Source organism: Manis javanica, chromosome 2 (assembly GCF_040802235.1).
Source record: "Manis javanica isolate MJ-LG chromosome 2, MJ_LKY, whole genome shotgun sequence".
NCBI classification, from domain to species: domain Eukaryota; kingdom Metazoa; phylum Chordata; class Mammalia; order Pholidota; family Manidae; genus Manis; species Manis javanica.
In genome coordinates, this window is record NC_133157.1 from 117,650,674 (window position 1) to 117,673,854 (window position 23,181).

Genomic DNA, 23,181 nt, shown 5'->3' on the forward strand with positions numbered 1-23,181 from the left:
ATGAGAACCAGCAACAGGTGGAAGGAGGTTAGTTTTGGAGGAAAAGACTGAAGGCCGTTTAATGCTCTCCCATTCAACAACACAGCTTACAGAGAGGGCATGGAAACTAGAACAAAGACAACTGGGGCTGGGGGTTGGGGAGACAAATCTGGCAACCATTTTGGAAGAACCTTGGAGAACCAAAAGGATCTTTGACAGGAAAAATAATCAGCTACACAAAAGATAAGATTGCTTAAGTTTGGAAAACTTTAATCATTTTTAAAAGATACAAAATAGGAGCCCTCAACCATCATGGACAGACTTGTTTCTTGACAGTAAATGCTGTGCCCCAGGCACACTGCCCTGCTCGGAAACCTCCGCAGACCCCTTCTGCTTCACTCGCAGCGCTGAGCTCCTGTCACGGCAGACTTGCAGCCAGCAGGGTGGCATCTGAGCAGTGTTCTGTCGGCTTCCCCAACTGAGAACTGCCTGCAAGCCAGCCTCCCAGTGGATCGGCATTCCGCAGAACCCAGTGCTCCTTGAGGCGCTCACAGCAGAGGCACAGGCATCTTCCACGGCCTTTGGGGATTACGGACATGTCAGTGACAGGCACTCTGGCCCTAACACTGGCCTTATGCAAGCATCAACTAAGTGTGTGGAGAGCAGCCACGTGACTCAAGAGCAAAGGCTTCTCAGGTAGCTGTCCACACCTCACGTATGAGATTGGTGTCACTTCATCAAAGAAAAGGTCCTTGGCCTCCCTTGAAGCCGTTTGGCCTATTGCCCTTGAACCAGTGTGGAAGCCCTGCACAATGAAACTAACGACAGCGTGAATCTCACATTTATTTGTGTACTTCTTTATCAGTGTTTTTCCTGTCCCATTAGAATGCAAGGACCAGGTCATAAAGGCCACATTTCTGCTGACCTGCGCATACTGGGGATGGAAAACAGGTACCAAAAAGAGGAGGAGGAAGAGGGCAGGTGTTGTGGGAGGGCTTCCCTCCCTGTGAGAGAGCGGGGCTGTGGGCTGCGCACTGTACCTAGAGTGGAGTTACACATGGGGTGGGGGAGCAAGCCAAGCAGCAGGCACATCTGGCGTCATGGTAGCCACTTTCTGACTGTTGGAGAAGGCAAAGTAGGCTATGACCTGATGGCGAAGGGCTGGAATTGGGGATGTGTGCACCTGCTTGTTTTTTAAACATAAACACAGATAGATACATATGCACGTGTGCACCCATACAGATATACAAACATTTCCTAGCTCTGCTTGCTGGGAGGACCTAGACCAGTGACAGAGAGTGACACTGAGTTCACCCACTGCCCAGATCTCTATTCCAAGTGCTAGTCTTCTCTGAAAGGACCACGGCTCCCCAGTGAAACACTGCCTTTAAGACTGGGGCCAGGAGGGAGATGTACCTGTGGTACTGTGCTGCACCACAGAGGAAGGAGGCAGCCAAAGAACTCTGGGGACTTGTGGAAAGGACACAGAGCCAGCCGAAAGGGGCATCCCCTAGCTGGGTCTGGTACAATCTGAGCATTAAAATAGTAAAGGATCAGGTGGTAAGTGAGTAAAATAATATGGAACATGGGTTGTCACCGATGTAAGTAAGTAAATGGGAGGGAAGGGAAAGCTCTACCCTACCAGCTAATAAAATGCACAAGGAATGATGGAATTAGAATGTCATCGTTCGGCAATCATCACTGTCATAACTGACTCAGGCAAGAACAACCAATGGATGTTAAATCTGGTGGGTCAAAGTCTGATGAGGAACAGTATATTCACATGTCCTGTTGTACCTTCTTCCCACTTGTGGGTAACTAAACATGCTTACAAATTAACTTTACATTGGAGGAACTTGGCAGAAACAATCTTAACCAAGTGAAAAAGGCTAATAATACACCAGGATTGGGACAAATCAACATAGTGTGCCTCCCAATAGAATGCACCGAGCGAGATCATTCTATCTGGGTATTCTCACCTAAAATGCAGAAATCCCAAGGAAGTCACAGATGAACACAAACTGAAGGAAATCCTCTCAAATAATTAGCTTACAGTCTTCAAAACTGGCAAAGTCACAAATGATAAGAAATGACAGAAGAACCATCCCAAACTGATGGGAACTGAGAGACAATGGAAAGGACAAGCCAGGAGAATATCTGAAACACAGAAAGACGGTGGTGCCTGGAACCTGATGAGCACCCTGCCTGCGTGCTCAGTCCTGGCTTCAGGAAAGCTAGCTCACAGAGCTGTGGCCATACAGAAGTGCCCCTTCCCCCTCAGGTAAGACACACATCACCACCTTGGCACAGTAGCCTCAGTCTCATAGCCTGAAGGTGACATGTTTTAAGGGGTGGTGGGATGCCATGAATACCACCATTTTCAAATGGCTCAGGAAAGTGAACAGTGGGGGTATATGGGCAAAGGGTGCCATTTCTGCAGCCTTTATATAAACCTGAAATTCTATCTTAAAAGTGCAAAGAGAGAGAGAATGCTGTCTTTCCCCAAAATAGAGGATAAAATAAGGAAGCTAACGAAGAAATGAAGACAGATTCTGACTCCCACCAAATTAGAATTTTACCATGGTTAAATCATTTATATATAACACTGTGTTCTCACCAGAACATCAGTGATCCTAATATTCAAATTAAAAAGTACATCCCAAACCAAAAGAGGCCCCTCTCAACTGTCCATACTAATGGGGGAACACAGGTAATAAATTTTTAAAAATCTGAATTTTACCTTTGGAAGGCTTTGTTCACATTTGAGTAAGAGTTTGTCTACACTGGTAACTTCATGAAAATTAGTCACCATAGTAACTCTGGAACACCATACACATCTTCAGATATAGTACAAATATAGCATAATATTTTGTATGCAGATAAAGACAGCTGTGAAATTCAAATGCCACTTGGTATCATGATTCTTTCTGAGGCCAAAAATGCCACAGTTATTACTTCTGAAGTAAACTAAAATTAGATGGCAATCAAAAGAATATGAAGTATAAGAAAATACGGCACTTTACCTTTGTTCTTACTAAGAATGACTTGTCTTCTGTCTCCACGAGGTAGAACAGGAAGGTCCGTTTACAAGCCTCTCTGACCACACTCTTCAGCTTGGCATGCAGACTGGTGCACAAGTCTGTAATCATGTCTTTATAGGAGGCTGGCCTTCTTGGCAAAGATGAATACATCTCTTGAGGCGTGGCTTCTCCAGAAAACATACTGGACTCTTTATCTTGGAAATGACTTGGCTGCGATTCATTACCACCTTATTAAGTTCAGCATATTTGCTGTGAATAAGTGAAATATTGCTCTGGGATTCTTTCAAAGGGCTCTTATATTTCACCTTGGGGAGACAGAATGAAACAGCCTGATTTCTTTCAGAATTTGAAAGATGCTGTGTACTGTGACCACACCTCTCTTTCCAAAAGGAAGGATTGTCCAAATTGCTGGATGTGAGGTCTCTCATGTGCTGACCCTGCTGTCCAGCATCTGAGTGTGTGACTGTTACTATAAGGGGACTCCAGTTCCGGGATAGAACAGGGGTCTCAGGTGGTTTTGTTAAAGGAAAAGCTCCACCAGTGATCTGGAGGGGCGACTCTTCTGGAAAGACGTTACTGGAAAAGTCAGAATGCTGAGAATCTCCTCTCTTCACCATTTGTTTTAGTTTATGTGCAAAATGCAGATATTCCAGATCTAAAGTACTCTGGGTGAGGTTATCTGCCACCTGACAAGTATTTGTCCAGAACCTGAGCAACTCATACTTTGCAGTGAAACTGGAGTGCCTCCTCGAGCTGTGCAATGTTCTCGTGGTATCTTTGAGCTCTTTAGTTACTGTGAAGTTAGCGTAAGTCCTGTGGATGCCATGGAGATCTCGGATTTGGATGTAACATGGCACACATTAATCTTCTTTCTTTAATCCAATTGACCAGTTTCTGGGAGGAAGGCTTGTCTCTAACCCTGGAACTTGATTTGAGCAGCCCCAATCCTTGTTATCATTAGTGGTTAGGCTTGGAAAAGAGTCATAAGCATCTTCTGAAGCATCTTCTTTTTTCTTGGTGCGAATACATTGCAAAGTACAGGGGTTATCCTCGTCCACTTTGGGATTTCTGCGGTCACTGCAAGGGTCTTGATCAGAGTCTCCAGAAAGTGGTTCATAATGAATGTCAGGATTCACACTGACATCCATGTCTCCACTCAGGACTTCTGAGTGCTCCTTGGTCCTGAGCTGCTCACCAGTGCTTTTATTTCCCATCTGCTCTAAAAATTCCACAAACAAGAGAGGAACGAGGCCAGGGAACAAAAGGAGCAAGAGGCTCCATACTGGTATTGTCACTGGTGACTGCTGTATGTAGATAAGAATCAGCAGCTACACACATGGAAAAAGCCCACCATTTAACAGATTTATTGTGCCACATGGTGACAGATCCTGCAGCATTGTTTCTTGTTCCCCTTTTGGAGATGCAGTGTTTGACTGAGAGCCAGCACCTCCCAGATCTCTGTGTTTTTCATGTAACTCAGCTTTAGTTTCACTGTTCTTAAGCAAACTGCCCACTCTGCCTACTGGTATTTCCTGTGTTTGGAACCCTAGCTCTATGTTTATGGGTCTTGTAAAATGGGCTAACGGAGTGCTACCTGAGGACCAATCAAGTCTGGGGGTCTCTGAACACAAGTGTGCCTGTAGAACATCTGCTCCATCAACAGAGTCAAAGCTCAAGGACTGAGTTTGCATGTAACTGCCTTCATTTGTTTTCAAATCACTGCAAAGGAGTCTTTTCTTAATACTTTTAGGGCTAGTCTCCTGTTCGAAGGACACATTCTCTATATCATCTGGGACAGTTGTGGAACTAAATGTGTCAGCCACAGACTTATTTTCAATAATCTTTCTAGGACTCGATGGAGGCTCACTGGTCGCCAAGACAAGATGATTTAAGACCAAGTTTCTATTTTCTACACTGACTGCAGTGGATTTCCTGATGTTACCCATTTCTCTAGAGAAGGCCTGAACTCATGTGTGGAACTGGCTGCCAAGGCAGGCTGGTCGAACTCTCTATCACAGCATGGTGCCTTGTCTGAGGGGAAGAAGCCCTCGTCACACTCACTGGGGATAATGTCCTCAGTTACCTTACTAGGAGGGGTTGAGCATCTATCTTCCCTTCCATGATGACGATTCAGTATGAGAGGCATTTCAGCACAAAGTTGCATTTGCTGAATCCAAGGTAAGTGACCTTGGCCCCCCCCCCCGGGTGGGGAGGACTCACAAAAGAATTATCTTCTTCTGTTATGGCCAAATCTCCTGCCTCTATCTGGGAGAATTTGTCCCAATTCTAATACTGTGTATCAGGAAGTTTTAAGCAAAATGGAGACACAGCCTGAGATGGTACTTGGCGTACTTCAACTGGTACCTGGGGGTCAGGACTAGAAGCTGGTGGCACTTCTTCAATTAAGGAGCCAAAGGGAAAATCTGAGGTAACATTAACTTCCTCTGTAATCTGAAGGGCAGAAGTGTCTTTAGAAAGTACTAGAGTAACAGTTTGTAAGTTACCACTTTCTCTCTCATTTTCTACTGCTTTCTCTGACACTGTAGGATGCACTGATGTATAACTAGTGGAATTCCCTTCTCTGTTTGCTCTTAAAGTCACCTCTTCTGACTCAATTATTTCTTCAGTCATTTCCTGAAGTTCTAAGTTTAAAAGTGGGGCCTCCTGATGTTGCTCTATTTCACCTGCTGGCATTTCTTCCCTGGGACTTGTCAGTGGTGATATTGTGAGAGTTAGATTGATGTCCGAATCTTCCTCTGACAGCTATAAAGCTGACCTCCTCTGTGTTCAAAGACAGGCTGGTTTGTTTGCTAAATGAACTGCATGATTCAAAATTCCTCTTTTCACTGCTGAGGCCAACCTCATCCTTGAGTTCTGAAGCACCATGGGGTGTAGCACTTATTGGAGGAATGCGAGTAAGTGCGTAGTTTTTTTCCAAGGACACAGAGGCTGATGAGACTACCTCTTCAATTGGTGATGGCTCTGTAACCCCTTCTGGAGATACGCTGAAGAGACTCTGAGTCTGAAGGGAAAATTCCTGAGAAAGTTTCACTTCTTCTAGGGGTGATGAATAACTTAGAACTTTTGCCTAATGACAGTGCCTCATTCACCACTGAATTACCAGATGGCGATGATGAGCCTGGATCAGGAGTCTCCTTCTGTAAGGAACACAATTCCTCAGCAGGGGCCACTCTGCTCACTGAGGAGGAACAAAGGCACTTAGGGTCTTTCTGTCCTGACATCACTAGAGACGGCATGTCCCTAAGGGTCTTGCCTTTTCAAAAGTGGATCCAGGATGTCAAAGACTCATAGCAGGGGCTACTTGCTTCATCAACTCTGTCGGTATTGGGACATAGGTATTTTTCCCAAAAGTCAGGGTAACTGGATCCAGATTAATCATTACATACCCTGTATCATCCTTTCCTTCGAGGGAAGGCTGGGACTCTGTTGTTTATGAGGCCGCTATGCTGGATTAGGCCTTGTGAAGCACCTGGTTTTGTTTGCATTGTTGCTTGGAAAACACCAACTTTGCTTTCAAGGGTGCTGTACACAGACTCTGACAAATCACTGGCTGACTGCTGATCCCATCATGAGTCTTGGTGAATGTGACTTGTGGGACACCATTGTAAGAAGTCACTCTTGTGCTATCAAGTGGCTCTAAGGCTGTATCTTCACCGGGAAGAGATGGTTCATTAGTTTGGGTACTTCCAATACCAAAAGGCACAAGGCTAGGAGTCTCCAGTTTATCTGATGATTCTTGTTTGGCTTTCCCCCCAATTACCTAAAATAACGAATGTGGAAAAAAAAAATCAAGAGTTATGTAAACTAACATTTACATATGTGAAGAACAGTTATAGCCAAGGGTTGATTTTAGTTTGTTCTTTTGAATCTTCTTATCTATAAGAATATCACAGGGTGGAGATCAAGCAGATCCTTTTGGATAGGCTAAGAATACCTCCCTAAATAATCTGTTTTCTTTAAATATACAAACGATGAAAGCTCCAAAACTCTCTTACTTGCACAGCTTTTTTTTTTTTTAAATGGACCTTTGGGAAGAAAAGTGGCTAGACCACTGACAATTTAAAGACTTGAAAAAGGAGCCTGTTTGCTAAACAACACTGCTTAAGTCAGAAATGCTACACTGGAGGAAAAGTACTCATTTTTTATTGTTTTTAGTAAGATTAAAAGATGATTTTAAAAGCAAAGTGTAACTTATTTTAAACACCAGCTTTCATTTAGACTATACACACTGTCATCTAGAACTTTCCCATGAGAAAATAGTAAATTAATCACTATTTCTTGTACTCAGAAGACACGGATAAGCAGTTTCCCAGTGTTAATATCCACTCTGGTAAATAAAGGTTCCTCCCCCCTTAGCTATTTTCTTTGCTTATAAGTAGAGATAATCACTTTCTCTCATTATAATGCCTCCTATCAACAGGGCAATAGAAATAGTGCAGTGCAGTCTTCATTAGAGACTAAACCAGAGGGGCTGATTTAACCACTAACAGGAAGGATTCAGTTTCAACGTTAACAAAAACACTCCTGACAATTTTGATAAGATGCTCTGGCATGGTCTCGTCCAGAGCATGGTGAAATGGACTGATCATACAATTAACCACACATCTGTAAGTTCTGGTTGGTTATTATGGGTAGTTATCATGCACGTTTTGGGGCAATCATATTAGAGGTTAGGACCTGTTTTTCAAATCTCATTAAAACATTTCTGTCTTAACCAAAGAAACACACCGACCCAAGGAACTGTCAGGGCAGAACTGAGACTCAGAGTTTTAAGAGGATATGACTGGCCAGACATAAAGCATAGCAAAGTCTTGATGGCAAGAGTCTTTGTGAAAACTTTCCTGTCACTCTCCTTACCACACTGTGGCTCCAATGTTTGGTCATAGTACTGAATCTCACCATGCTTGTGGTCTTTGGGAAATACAAATTGTGATCACATTGGTATGTTTATATTGATATGTTTTCGTATAGGTGAAGTGAAATGTTTCTAAAATAAAGTCTGATCATTTAAAAGAATTGCTAAAGTAAACATACAATTAAAGCAACCTGCCTTTGGTTTCTAGTGCCTATCATATGGCATTCTCTTCATATCTGAGTCTGCCCCTGGGAGGCAGGGGGTGGCACATGTGTGCACTCACCTTCAAAGTGCAGGCACAATATCCAAGACAACAGAAAGGTCTTTGTAAGTCTATGCTAAGATATCATTAGGGAGCATGGATTTTAATACTCTTTCTACTTTTTTTTTTTTTAACTGTATTTTTTATTTTTTGTTTTGATATCATTAATGTACAACTACTTGAACAACATTATGGTTACTAGACTCCCCCTATTATCAAGTCCCCCTCACATACCCCTTTACACTCACCGTCCATCAGCGTAGTAAGATGCTACAGAATCATTACTTGTCTTCTCTGTGTTATACTGTGTTCCCCGTGCCCTCCCCACCACATTATGTGTGCTAATCATATTGCCCCTTTTTCCCCCTTATACCTCCTTTCCCACATCCTCCCCAACCCCTTGCCCTTTGGTAACTGTTAGTTCATTCTTGGGTTCTGTGAGTTTGCTGCTGTTTTGTTCCTTACTTTCTACTTCTTAATACTTTATTTCACATTTGCAAAAACTATTTCTGAAATTAGACTTGGTGATAGCTAATTATATATCACAAAAAATATATAAGAAACTAGTATACATACAGATAGTAACTGAAGTCTGCCTAACTACTAAATATTTTCTTATTCTGAGGCAGTGATTCTTACCTAGGTTTTAATGTACCTTTTTTAAAATCAAAAGAAATTTATGAACACATCCTCACAAAAAATAACCACACGTACATATGTGTATACATATGTACACACAAACACTTACATGTGCATATACATACAGACACAGGATTTGATTCTAGATCTGAATCTTGGCTAGACAAGTTGACTGACTACACAACCTCAGGCAATTTTCATGCTTCTCTGTGCTGCAGTCACTCATCTAGGAGATGGACAAGAATGGCCCTTGCCTCCTTGAGTTGTGGGAACTGATGGAGCTGAGGTAAACGGAGGGTTCCAGCCACTCTCAGCTTGCAGCACTGTATTATCTGCTTCTGGAGGGGGTCAAAGACCCTCCCCACCCACCGGGGCTCACACAGACCTGCAAATCCCCATGTAACGCCAGGTATAGACACACTGTCTATTCAACATAAGAACACGCACTGTAGATGTCCAAACCCGTGGAAAATTATCGTGGAACAATGCTAGGCCAAATGCTTAACAAGGTGGCTATTCTGTCAATTCTTGTACTTAGAATTTTGATACAACTTTTTTATTTGCTCCAGCTAAAATCTGATTATCTGTCCTGGCTGAACATAAGCTGAGAACAACGGAAAGGAGCAAAGCATATTTTCCATATTTACAAATATTTAACTACAGATCTATAAGAGACCTGGCATTTTATTTACTGTTCCAGTATGTTTTCAAAAATAATTCTAACATATTCAATTTTAAGATCCATCAAAGATTTCTAATATATATTATTATCACAGTTGATTCTTAAAAACTACTCTAGGTAAGACATAACAGATATTATTCACTTCTTTTAAAAGATAAGAATATAAGCTCAGAGGAAACAAATAACTTGTCCCAAATTATACACTGAGTGACACTATGGTCGCCTCTCAGATTACCTGTCCCCCACAGTATTTTTCTACTTCTGCTTCTTCAATCAGGATGAAAGACAAGTTCCACCTGCAGACAATCCAGTGCAACACTTAAGGAAATTAAGTTTTTAGCATTATAATCCTTTACATTAATAGGGAATCCACTTTCCTAAAAGAAACCAATGTCTTGTTTTGAATGTGATTTTTATACACAAAAATCAAATGAAAATTTCTTCACAAATAACATCAGCATTTACAGTATTCAGATTTACTTACCTCGTTACTACAGGAATAGATGAAATTCTGGCTTTCCGGGGTATCTGAGTGACCCTCTCCTGCAAAACCTTCTTTTGGCTCATTGTGCACCCACAGTTCCAAGCCTCTCGCAGGTGGTGGTTTAATGAAAGGAAGCAAAGAGTGAGTGTCAGGGAAGGACACTATGGCAGTGTGACCTCTGGGAGTCTCGTCAGTCTCCAACAGTGGGTTACACCTCTCCGCACCAGGGAGTTCCTCCAACACACCGACTTCCAAAGAGTCTAATGTGCTATTTATAGAGACAAACTTCGTGGGGCTTCTGTGCTCCATCACTTTTCTAGATGACTCTATGAGTTTGCTCTGACTGCTGTAAAACGAGCCATCCACCTTTGAAGTATGAGCTTCACTTCTTCTACATTATCAGTAAATCAGTGTTCCAGGGCCTGTGGTTTTAAAGAAAGAACATACAATGATCACTGACAATGACTGGTTAGTCAAGTATCTTAAGCCAAGTCCCTTTTTTGTTAACCTTGATTTTAAATGTTTTTATTTTAAAAATAATACAACTATGCAACAATAAGGTAAAAAGAAGTTGACTTAACAGTTACAATAAACCAAATCCACCCATTTTTCAGAGACAGAAAAGAGCACTGAGAATCGGAGTTCTGACTCCTTTTTCATCACAGGACTTGTAAGTGGTAGAACTGTGACTGGTACAGATTGCAAAGGTTTACAGAGGGGCATCTCAAAATGGAAAGCCACTCACAAGGCTGAAGTTACCTTGCAGAAGTTCTCCATGCTATCACAGACGATGGCTGACGGTAAATCAAACAACTTGATATTAATACAAGTTACTGGACTTACACACGCTTTCTGCTTCTCCAAAGCTCAGCACAAGTAACCCCCAACACAACATTTACTCAACACGGTTATATCCACTTGCACCTCTACTTAATGCATGTAATGCTCTACCGCCTCACCTGCACCACTGTCCACCCACGTGACACTCTGACTGCCGCCTCATTCACATCACCACTCACCCACGTGATGACTAGTCTTACCCGCACTACCACCCACCTACGTACCCATGTACGCACCACCACTTACCCATGTAATGCTCTGACCACCGCCTTCCCCAGTGGGTTGTTGGTGTACTTGCTGTCTAAACTGAATACATATTCTGCTTCACATGTAAAAGTGACCTTAAAGGAGCCATCACAGCTGAACACAGTATGACAGCAGTAAAAATCTCTCAGGCTGGAGGACAGCAATCTGCTCTTGCGCTGGAGTAATGGGTCCTCAGAAAGCTTTTGCAGAGTGGAGGTGTTCTGCTGGTGACGAAAGAGCATTACTTTTCCCACTGGGGTTCCTGCTTCGGGGCCTTTTGTGCCATTCTTAACAAAGGCAGGGCCTGCTACTCTCTGCTGTAGATGCTTCTTTGAATGTTTTGCAAGAAGTAGGGCATAGGAATGTTCCACAGCAACAAAAGAGCTCTGGCTTGCATCAGGCCTTTTCAGTGTTTCCTCAGGAAGAGCCACATGGGTGCCAACAGGGGCCTGAGTGCTAGGAACCAAGCTCCCTTCTTCCTGGTCGACAGTGGAGTCCGACGGTGGATTACTCTTATCAGCAGAGGGCTTAGGTAACGGCCCACCTTTTTGACTTTTGGCTCCTCTGTGATATTCATGGTCAGATGTACCATGCGAAGAATATTCTTTAGAAGGCAAAACCTCACTTGGGGGCAGTCCAGAGGGGCAGGGAAGGTTTCTGGGCTCAGATGATGGTGTGGGGGAGGCAGCAGCACTCAATGCTAGATCAGCTAACATATTCAGGGCCTGGGAGTCACAGCTGACAAGGGAGTTTTTAGGTGGATCTCCGGGAGCCACTATAATGCTTTCTGGCTGAGCTGTATTTATGCTAATAGCATTTTCTTGACCATCTGATGAAATTTCTGACTGAAACTGTGAAGAAGTTTCTCCTTTGGCTTCAGTGTAAAAGAAAAAGACATATAACATTTGATTTCATAGAATTAATTCTCTGCCATATCACTATGGCTTAGTGAAAATCAATGGTTAAGTCAATATATTCAAGAAACACCCCTTGATATACTGCATAGATTGTATATTAAAATTTTACTATCAGATTGAGGTTTTTTTCAACTTTCAGATCTATTTATATTGTATTCACCAGAGGAATAATTCTTAAGGAATGTGCAACTAACTCAAAAAGAAATCTCCTTTCAAAAATACAAGTACTAAACTACATACAAGGCATACAGCTCAGCTAAACATACAGAGGAAAACAAAACCAGAGTCCTGCCCTCAGAGAGCTTAGAATCTAGTGGGAATTTAAGAATTTCTAAGTTTGAAGTGTACATTATAGTATATTAATGTATTTTCTTAAAAATTTCTCTTATCAAATGATTAGAGAACTCACCTAAGTTCAAAATTGATGATTTTAACCATATTGATGTTTAATTATATGTGATATGAGTAAAAAAATTAGAAAAGTTGTTAAAAGTATTCACAATCACATTAATTTCATCACCTTGTTAAACTTCAATTTCTGTACTGAAAACATTATTTTGGTACCCTATCCATAAAATAGCAGATCTCCCTATCTACTGGTAATTCTCTGTTCTGCAGATAATCAAATCAACCCATATGCCTTTTATCAGAAAATTGACATTCTGAAATGGCTTACTTGGATTCTCAGGACCTTAATTCAGCCTTCTTTAACTAAAGTTACCCTGAAGGACAAATTTTACAACAGTAAGCAACAATTTCCTATAGTGGGTAGATATTCAGAAAAGCCAACTGCACTCTTTGTAATAGCAGGAGGCCTGAAAGTAATAACTAACCTGCATAAAACCCAATGACTACCACATTTACAGAGAAAAAGAAAACTCTGGCCTACAAGGTCATCAAATAGAATAAGAAAGGTGTGTGTGAATGGTGAGAGGGTAAAATTTATCAACCACTGTCCAGTCTTGATTAAAATAACAAAACCTAAGGGGCCAAGTAGAAGAAACTGACCAAAAGCAGAGAATCGTTACATTAGCTCCATGGGTATATTGGAAACATGAAACTCATTTTATGATCTGATGTGTTTATTGATATTAATTTCACTCTGTCTTTGTTAATATTATGGCTCTTAAACAGAACATTACTCTTGAGTAAGGTCTAATATAAAGAATCCTCTATTGAAGTCACTCTATCTTTGTTAATATTATGGTTCTTAAACAGAACATCACTCTTGAGTAAGGTCTAATATAAAGAGTCCTCTATAATCAAGAAAAGTAGTTGAGTTTAATTAAGTATGTGCAGTCTCAAGCCCATCATTTAATGACTGTTATAAGCCCTCTGTCAAAAAAACACAGTATCAATAATCTAGCATTTTTTAAGTACAGATAAGACAATGCCAAGTGAATTATATATGAAAAAGAGTTCAGTACATAAAAGCCACATTAAAAACTTTCAGGATAGAAAATCATTTATTTCAGTAACAAAATGACCGAACCTTTGCTTCTTTAACTCTGATATCTCAAGTACAGAAAATGAAAGATTAGTATAGTTGATTAATAAAAGAAAAATTAAGAGATTATTTAAAAGGTGCTAATCTCAAAACTGTATGTGGCTGCACAATATATACAAACATTTGTAGTACAAATCAGCCAATTTCTGAATACACATTCTGAAAACTTTTCATTTTCTGGGATCACTTTTCTGCCAATACCCACCTCATACCTCCTCCCATTATTCAGTCTCTAAATATCTGCACGCCAATTCAGTACAAAGAATTCAGAATACACAGCAAAAATGCAAAGCATTATATGTTTATCTATGCTCATTAATATTTACATACTAACTGAATGACAGGACCGACACATCAAATGATTGTATGAATTTAATTCCATAATGTCCTCAAACACAAAAAAAAATAAAGAAAACTGACACCAGTGAAGGTGAGAACATCAGGAAATGCCTCCATGTGGAGGCAGGACTTAGGTGAGCAGACTCTGGAGGGAGGAGGTAAGTGCCCCAGAGTAAAACAGGTGTGATGAATGAGGAGAGGGTGCAGGGCAGGAGACAGAGGGAGGGAAGTTTGGACACGTGGGCAACAACCACATCATGAACCACCTTGAGAGAAAGCAGAAGAGCCTGCATTTGGCATGGATGCCAAATGTACAACACTATCAATTTTAGGGTGACATAATGTGCTTTAAAAAAATCTTATCATAAGAAATTAGAGAAACTTTTTAAAAAAAGGCTCATCCATAGCAACATCACCTCAACAATAGTTTCTTTCCCTGAATTTCCACTAAAAATTAGACTTTTTTCATAGCCCAGGGAGAAACAGAATCCAAGAGAGGAGACAGAAAATTGATAGAAATATAAAGGTATGAGACCATGAAGTCTTTGTTAAAACAAATGAAAAACAACGACACACGTATAACACAATAGTACTCAACACCGAAAAGAAAGTAAACTTTACAGACTGCAGACTGGAACAGCCGCTGTTGTCACAGGAGGGAGGTGTAAGTAAGGACGGACATGGACCTAGAAGAGCTGGAGGTGAAGCCCATGGTGGCGAAATAACTTTCAAGAGAGTATGTCTAGCAATTGGAAATACAAGAACTAGAGCAGTTAGCTTTTTGTTCGGATAACTAAAGTTAATTGCTCACTTAAGCAAAATTAGAAAAGTAAAACTGTTTCTAAAATTAATTTAATGCCTTTTAAAATAAAATGCAGGATTCTGGAGTACTGACCACTTTGGACAATCTCTTTACAGTTCCCTTTGGACAAATAAACCTATAACCTTCTACTTTTTGTAACTATTTATGGTCCAGAAAAATATTGTCAGATAATAATATTTGGTTGTGCACTCAGTCACAAAAAAAAGGCCATTTATACCTTAACTCTTATAGACAGTTCAGGTTCAGGCCTAATGCAAACTAGAAAGTAGGGTCTATTTTATGAAGGTATGAATCTTTACACTTTTTAAATTTATGTGCAATAGGAAAACTATTTTCTTAGTCGTTAGTATCTTAACTAAAGAATATAGCAATATTTATTGCTACATTTCAACTGCTCTTATCCTATTTCAATACGCTATCTTGTGATCCCAATTAGTCTGTATCATGGTGTTGAAATTTACAGGAAGAGTATTTCTTACCAGGTGTGGCTGCTTTCTGATTCTGGGATTCTGATTGCCTTTTACTACATTTACCTTCTCTGTTTGTGGAGATTTCTTCACAGGTGGTTTAGCCCTTGGAACAGTTTTGATGGGAGATTTCTCTTGTCTCTTTGCCATTTAAGCACTCGTTGCCACTGGAACATCTTTAGAAATAGGAGCTTCTTGGTTTTTCCTATCCAATTTGGTTGTCTGTACAAACTGTGCAGTCAGCACTTCAGCACCTTATGTAAAAAAGACACCATTTTTAAGGGGTAGGGGGCTTGGATACTGATCAGCACAGCTCTTCCTTTTATTTCTTTTGTTTTCTGGGGGGTAACTTTAGTAACGGGGAATAAAATATAAAATGTTGGGTATTTCATTAAGATTGTTTTAACAAAGCAGGAGTTAAAAGTTCTCACATAAATATAAAAATGTTAACTTATTAAGTGGCAGGTGAAGAAGAAAATTATCATTAGCTTTTATAAAACAAGGCATGACTTAAATTTTTCAAAAATCTGCATAATCCTTCCGGACTGAAATGGCAGGTAGGACTGAATTTGCTAGTTCACAGCACTGGGAGATGGGTGATTCAATTCATGTCAGAGCAACACAGCTTCCAAAGCATGTGATGGTCAGAACGACAATCACAGGACAGAAAAGAGGTTGTGTAGTCACAGTCAAGTTACTAGTCCTAAATGCTGAAGACCTCCTGAGAAACCACCTTCTAAGAGAAGACAGAGGAAGGCACACTGAAGAAAGTCTTCAACTAATTTAATTTCTACAAATCTATTATAAGTGCCCATATATCTTACAAAATGCTCAGCTTTGCTTCTCACATGGAAGGAAGGATACAGCTAATGGAGGAGGCACATGAGAAGACAGTTGACTACTTGCTCATACAACCAAATAGGAAGTGTTTCAGTCCTAAGAAAATGATCAGAGTTTAAAGAAATGTTAATAAATGTTCCCGTTGAAAACTTTTCCCCCACTGCCTTCCATATTTTCAGTTTTACCCAACAAAAAATTACCCCTAAAGATATCATATAAAAAAATCACACGAGTATTGGCAAATATTTTATCTACATTATAAAGAAAACACTATTTCTAATTGAGCATGAGAAACAAGACACTATACAGTTTTAAGAATTTGTGGTGACTTATTGAAAGGTGGAAAAGAGGTCAACTGCATTTCATTCTTTTGTGGGTTAAGAGCAAAAAGTGGGTTTTTTAAATAAAAAGCTTTTAGAATCTCTTATTGTACATTTCCCTGGGTCTAATCATTTTCCTAGTAAACAATTACTGGAATAAATCAGCATTTTGTTTAAGAATATGACTTCTCATTCCAGCCCAGTCACATTTTCTAAAGTTTCTAGCATAAGAAAAGGCTAAATACAAATAAAACAGGAAAAGAATTAAGACTACATCAACAAAAGTGAGAAAATGAGAAGCCCAATACCTAGGGGAAGTTCCTAACATCTGCACAGGCACAGGAAGGGAAGACTGCTCCCACCCAAGTTCCTGGGAAGAAAAACGGGAACATAAAACAAGGGGATCCCACATGGTTCTTCTTGTGTCACTCAGTGCTATGTTCCTTGAGCCGCATGTAATAATCCACTGGTGGACTGTAAAATATAGTTAACAGACTGTAACCAGAATTCCATCTTTTTTTTTAAGCTTTTATTTAGAAATAAAGTGAGAGAATAGAGCTCCTGGCTGTTGCCAGGAGGGGACAAGACAGCCCCCAGAATTCTTTCTTAAATGAAACAGAATAGAATAGAAAATATCAGATTATATTGCACATTTAGGATAAATGCTCTTTAAAATTTTTGTTTCAGTCATGTGTGATTTTCTATGTAGTATTACTACAAAATAAGCTTTTTTTTTAAAGTGGATGAGGTAAAAAAAATTTGAGAAACTGGCAAAATCTATGTTGAATTACACATAAGTTATTTAATATTTTGAAGTATACTGGTTCATACAGAGCAGAAATTCAGTATGGCTGGCCTGGAATATTTGCCCTCCTTAACACCACACTCCCAAATGCACACACACATGCCATTTCTCAACTATATTACACTGGAAATAAATATTTGCTAAACCAAAGGATAAAACCTTCATTATCTGGAATCCAAGTGATCTGTATATCCCTAATGTTTCTTCTTAAGGCATCAAGAATTTCCAAATTAAAATGATAGGGTGGAAGATAAAAGATGGCGGTGTGAGAAGTGAGACAGAGGCTTCCCCCCAAAACCACATGTACTATATTATATGAAAATATAATTAATACAACTAATCCTGAAAGAGCAACAGAAAAGAAGACTGTGCCAAACTGCATACACCTGGAGAAGAGAACAGACCTCACGGAACGGGTAACGTACCAAAGCCCTGATCTGGCAGGACCCAAGCCCTTCCCCCACCCCAGCTCACCGGCGGGAGGAAGAGAAACACAGCGTGTAGGGTGTGGAGGCCTCAGACTGCTGAAAACCCAACCCTGGAGATCTGCCCTGGGAGCACAAACCTACGTTACATGATACTCTGGATGGGGTTGGACAGCTATGATGGGCAGAATACTGGAGAGACTGCCATTCCAGCTGCTGGTAGGAAACAGGGATCTACATCCGGCTGCTCTGGGACAAAAGAAAGGTGGGCAGTCTAAGAGACATCCTAAAAGCAAAAGGGCTTCTAAAAGGGCAAGAATTGCAGAGAGCCTACTGTTCAGGAGAAAGGAAAAGTGGACAAAATTGTCTGGGTACACTCTGCCCAACAGGTTGAGACCTTTCACAAGTTTCAGGCACTCCATCCCTCTGGCTGGCTACACAGCTCCAAGGCACCCCACTGTGACACGCAGCCTGCTGCATCTTCCTCCCGGACAGCACACACGGACTTGCAAACTGGCAGCCCTGCCCTGGCATCAGACCAGCCAGAGGGAAGTCCTGCCTGTGGCAGCTACAAATGCAAAGCATAGAGGCTTACACCTGTGTACTCGGCCTACTGGTCTGGCAGTAGAGGCAGGCACAGAAGCCAAAAGGCAGGAACAGTTCTTTCATTTCCCCCCCAGGCACCAGTGCCACACCCCCATGACCCCCAACATCACTCCAGGGGCTGAGCAGCTCCAGAGTAGAGCTTCTGGGCACTAGAGGGCACCACATACAAAAACAAAATGTCAAAGGAACCTGGTTCAAAACCAAAATCCCACAAACACCAGAAAAACGATCAAGTGAAACTGAACTCATCAATTTTCCTGAAAGAGATTTCAAAATAACAATCATAAACACACTCATGGTGGTATAGAAAAATATTCAAGAAATCAGGGAAAAATTCCGGATGGAGATCCAATCATTATGGAATGCACTATCAGAAATAAAACATACAATGGAGGGATTTAAAAACAGACTACATATAGTGGAGGAGACGGTAAATGGAATAGAAATTAGAGAACAGGAATAAAAAGAAAGAAGCTGAGGTGCAGAGAGAAAAAAGGATCTATAGGAATGAAAGAATATTGAGAGAACTGTGCAACCAATACAAACGGAACAATATTCGAATTGTAAGAGTACCAGAAGAAGACAGAGAAAAAGGGATAGAAAGTGTCTTTGAAGAGGTAAGTTCTGAAAACTCCCTCAATCTGTGGACGGAGATAGTCTCTCAGGCCATGGAGGTGCACAGATCTCCCAACACAAGGGACCCAAGGAAGACAATACCAAGACATATAATAATTAAAAAGACAAAGATCAAGGATAAAGACTATTAAAAGCTGCCAGAGAGAGAAAAGATCACATACAAAGGAAAACCCATCAGGCTATCATCAGACTTCTCAACAGAAACCTTATAGGCCAGAAGGGAGTGGCAGGACATATTTAATGCAATGAAGCAGAAGGGCTTTGAACCAAGAATACTCTACTCAGAAAGATTATCATTTATGGACAGTAACCGTAATGTGGTTGTTAGGGGGGACCTGATATAGGGGAGAGCATAGTAAACATAGTATTCTTCAGGTAAGTGTAGATTAAAAATTTAAAAAAAAAAAAAAAAGAAAGAAAGAAAGAAAAGGGGGATTACTCCTTAACAGGATAAAACTATTGGTAAATCAAAGATCAACGCATGCTTTAAATATCCTTAATGTTGATCACTTAAAGGGTGTCAGATGATCAGCTATGGAGGTACTCTTTGCTGATAATATTCCTTTCTCTTAATTAAAAAAAAAAAAAAAAAGCAGTTCCTGTGTGCTGACCTCCAATGAGTTCTGCACAGTGGTATAGAGGGCATGTCAAAGTGTGGGCAAAGGGTCTTTTTGTTTCTACGCAGAAGATCAAGGCCTAGCTTGGATACCCAGAAAATGAACTAAGATACGATATGAGGAGGAGCTTCCGGCATCAGCACTCTCTGGAGGACTCGTGCCGGGGGATGATCATCAAAAAGCCTCCACAGGGATCCGGACGATGCTGCGGTTGTGGCTGCATCCAGCCCACCGTCTCCTGGACTTGCCATAAGAAGGAGGAGGGAGATGTCTAGGCTGGCATGTGCATACAGTGAGACAACGAATTTGACTGGATCTGTACTGTTGGAACTCAACCAGGGGTTGGGAGGGGTGCAAGTTGTAGCACCCCAAAATCTCATGACTATAGACTATCTATGGTTAAAAGAACATATGGGATGTGAACAGATCCCAGAAATGGGCTGCTTTAATTTGTCTGATGGTTCAAGTACAGTTGGAAAATATCCATCATATCATAGATAAATTTTCACAAATGCCTAGGGTGCCTAAATGGTTTTCTTGGCTTCACTGGAGATGGATGGTAATTATAGATTTGCTTTGTTTATGTCACCGTATTCCTATTATGTTAATATGTGTGTGCAAATTAGTTAGTAGTTTAAAACCTATACATACTTAAGGTACTATACAAGAAGATATGTCAAAGAAATAATCAATCCTCCCAAGTTTCCTTCATATGCTACATCTATAGCTTTTCTTCTTCCTTCCTAATTACAAACCTTAAATAGAATTCGTGCCTCATATCGAATTTACCGAGTATCATAATTCCTCCAGGTGGTAAAGATACCTCGAGACAAGTGCTGGGCATAGAAGCCACAGGGCATAAATCTGCAAAGAAGTAAAAAGCTAACCTTTGCAAACAATATGGCTTCTCTCTCACTTACCAACTTTACATTTCCCTGTATGGCCCCGGAAGATGACTGGTTAGCCAGAGACGGGTAAGATTCCTCAAGGGAGGAACAACCTAAGACAGGCACAGTCGCAGGGGGGCCATCAGGTGAGAAATTGGGGATCAACAGAGGTGAGGCTCAGAACCTCACCCCCCCTGCTTTGAGAGAAATCTTCTGCATCCATGGATGTCTTGCTGCCCTTGTCTAGCCTGGATTAATACTTAGTCCATAGGCACACACCTGATCATCTGATCATCTACATTTGCCTTCTTACAGCACTAAACTATGTTTTCTACCTTTATCTTGCATCTACCTACCACTTCAGCATTTTATTAAAAATAAAAATAATAATAATAATAGGAGAAATGTGGGATCAACATATAAATCAAGTACAAAAATCAAATGAATATTCATATTTGACCTGATGGTTTATAGGTCATATTGCATGATCAAAACCGAAAGTTTCTGTGATGAATGCCCTTGTACTGTTCACCATGTAAGAATTTATTCACTCTGTAAGAATTCATTCACCATGTAAGAACTTGTTCGTTATGCTTCAGAAGATTGGAGACTGACGAGAATTAGGCTTGAGATGGATTAATGATTGTACATTGAGCATTGACCCCCCTATACTGAATTTTATTGTTGTTAACAACCATTTGATCAATAAATATGAGAGATGCCCTCTCAAAAAAAAAAAAAAAAAAAAAAAAAAAAGAAAGATTATCATTTAAATCTGAAGCAGGGATTAAACAATTCCCAGAAAAACAAAAGCTGAGAGAAGTTACCTCCAAAAAACTGTTTCTAAAGTGTATTTTGTTGGGACTGCTACAGATGGAAGTGTTTCTAAGGCTAAATAGCTGTCACCACAGGACATAAAACCACAGGAAAGTAGAACAATTAATTACTATGCAAATGCAAAATTCAATCAATTACCCCCAAAGACAGTGATGAGAGAGACAAAGAGTACAGAATATGATATCTAATATATAAAGAATGGAGGAGGAAGAAAAAGAAAAAAAAAAAGAACCTTTAAATTGTGTTTGTAATAGCATGCTGAGTTAAATTAGACTGTTAGATAGTAAGTAACTTATCCTTGAAACTTTGGTAACCATGAATCTAAAGCCTGCAGTGGCGATAAGTACATGCCTATAGATAATCACCCTAAATGTAAATGGTCTGAATATACCAATCAAAAGACACAGAGTCACTGAATGGATAAAAAAACAAGACCCATCTGATGCTGCCTACAAGAGACTCACTTCAAATCCAAAGACATACACAGACTTTTAAAAGTGAAGGTATGGGAAAAGATATGTCATACAACTCATAGGGAGAAAAAAGCAGGTGTTGTGGTACTTGTACCAGACAAAATAAACTTCAAAACAAAGACAGTTACAAGAGACAAAGAAGGAGATTACAAATGATAAAGGGGTTAGTCCAACAAGAGGATATAATAACCATTATAAATATCTATGCACCCAACACAGGAACACCTACATATGTGAAACAAATACTAACAGAATTAAAGGGGGAAATAGAATGCAATGTACTCATTTTAGGATACTTCAACATACCGCTAATGTCAAGGACAGATCAACCAGACAGAAAATAACTAAGGAGACAGAGACACTGAACAACACATTAGAACAGATGGACCTAACAGATATCTACAGAACACTCCAGCCAAAAGTAGCAAGGTACACATTTTTCTCAAATACACATAGAACATTTTCAAGAACAGATCGTATACTAGGCCACAAAAAGAGCCTCTGTAAATTCAAAAGGGTTGAAACTGTACCAACTACGTTCTCAGACCACAAGGGTATGAAACTAGAAATAAATTACTCAAAGAAAACGAAATAGTCCACAAACACATGGAGGCTTAACAACATACTCCTAAATAACCAATGGTTCAGAGACCAAATAAAAACAGAGATCAAACAATATATGGAGACAAATGACAACAATAATTCAACACCAGAAAATCTGTGGGACACAACGAAGGCTGTGCTAAGAGGAAAGTATATTGTAAAACAAGCCTACCTCAGGAAAGAAGAACAATCCCATATGAACAGTCTAAACTCAAATTAACAAAACTAGAAAAAGAAGAACAAATGAGGCCCAAAGTCAGTAGAAGGAGGGACATAATAAAGATTAGAGCATAAATAAATAAAATCGAGAAGAATAAAACAACAGAAAGAATCAATGAAAGAGATAATTCTTCAAGAAAATAAACAAAATAGATAAACCCCTAGCCAGAGTTATCAAAAAAGGGGAGGGGAGAGTCTACACACATAAACAGAATCAGAGATGAAAATGGAAAAATCACTACGGACACCACAGAAATATAAAGAATTATTAGAGAATACTATGAGAAGTCATATGAAAACAATTGGATAACCTAGAAGAAATGGACAACTTTCTAGAAAAATACAACCTTCCAAGGCTGACCTAGGAAGAAACAGAAACCTGAACAGACCAATTACCAGCAACAAAATTGAATTGGCAATCAAAAAACTACATAAGAATAAAATACCTGGACCAGAAGACTTCACTGCTGAATTTTATCAAACATTTAGTAAAGACCTAATACCCATCCTCCATAAAGTTTTCCAAAAAGTAGAAGAGGAGGGATTGCTTACAAACTCATTCTATAAGGCCAGCATTACTCTATACCAAAACCAGGCAAAGATACCACAAAAAAAGAAATTTACAGACCAATATCCCTCATGAACATAGATGCAAAAACACTCAACAAAACATTAGCAAACTGAATGCAAAAATACATCAAGAAGATCACCCATCACGACCAAGTAGGATTTACTCCAGGGATGCAAGGATGGTACAACATTTGAAAATCCATCAACATTATTCACCACATCAATAAAAAGGAGGACAAAA

General features: G+C 40.1%; 1 protein-coding gene across 1 annotated transcript in view; it reads right to left on the reverse strand.

Annotated features, from left to right (window-relative positions):
• Window positions 1–223: 223 nt before the first annotated feature.
• LOC140845613 (protein TASOR 2-like) overlaps window positions 224–23,181 on the reverse strand; it is a gene marked incomplete at its 5' end in the record, with an annotated part of 49,360 nt that continues 26,402 nt past the window's right edge. The window contains 16 exon segments of the mRNA XM_073220223.1: window positions 224–558; window positions 3,003–3,223; window positions 3,226–4,244; window positions 4,246–4,363; window positions 4,366–4,938; window positions 4,941–5,217; window positions 5,220–5,801; window positions 5,803–6,096; window positions 6,098–6,288; window positions 6,291–6,465; window positions 6,467–6,576; window positions 6,579–6,801; window positions 9,964–10,319; window positions 10,322–10,366; window positions 10,369–10,385; window positions 11,050–11,923. Of these exon segments, the coding sequence (XP_073076324.1) occupies window positions 283–558; window positions 3,003–3,223; window positions 3,226–4,244; window positions 4,246–4,363; window positions 4,366–4,938; window positions 4,941–5,217; window positions 5,220–5,801; window positions 5,803–6,096; window positions 6,098–6,288; window positions 6,291–6,465; window positions 6,467–6,576; window positions 6,579–6,801; window positions 9,964–10,319; window positions 10,322–10,366; window positions 10,369–10,385; window positions 11,050–11,923 (5,351 nt within the window).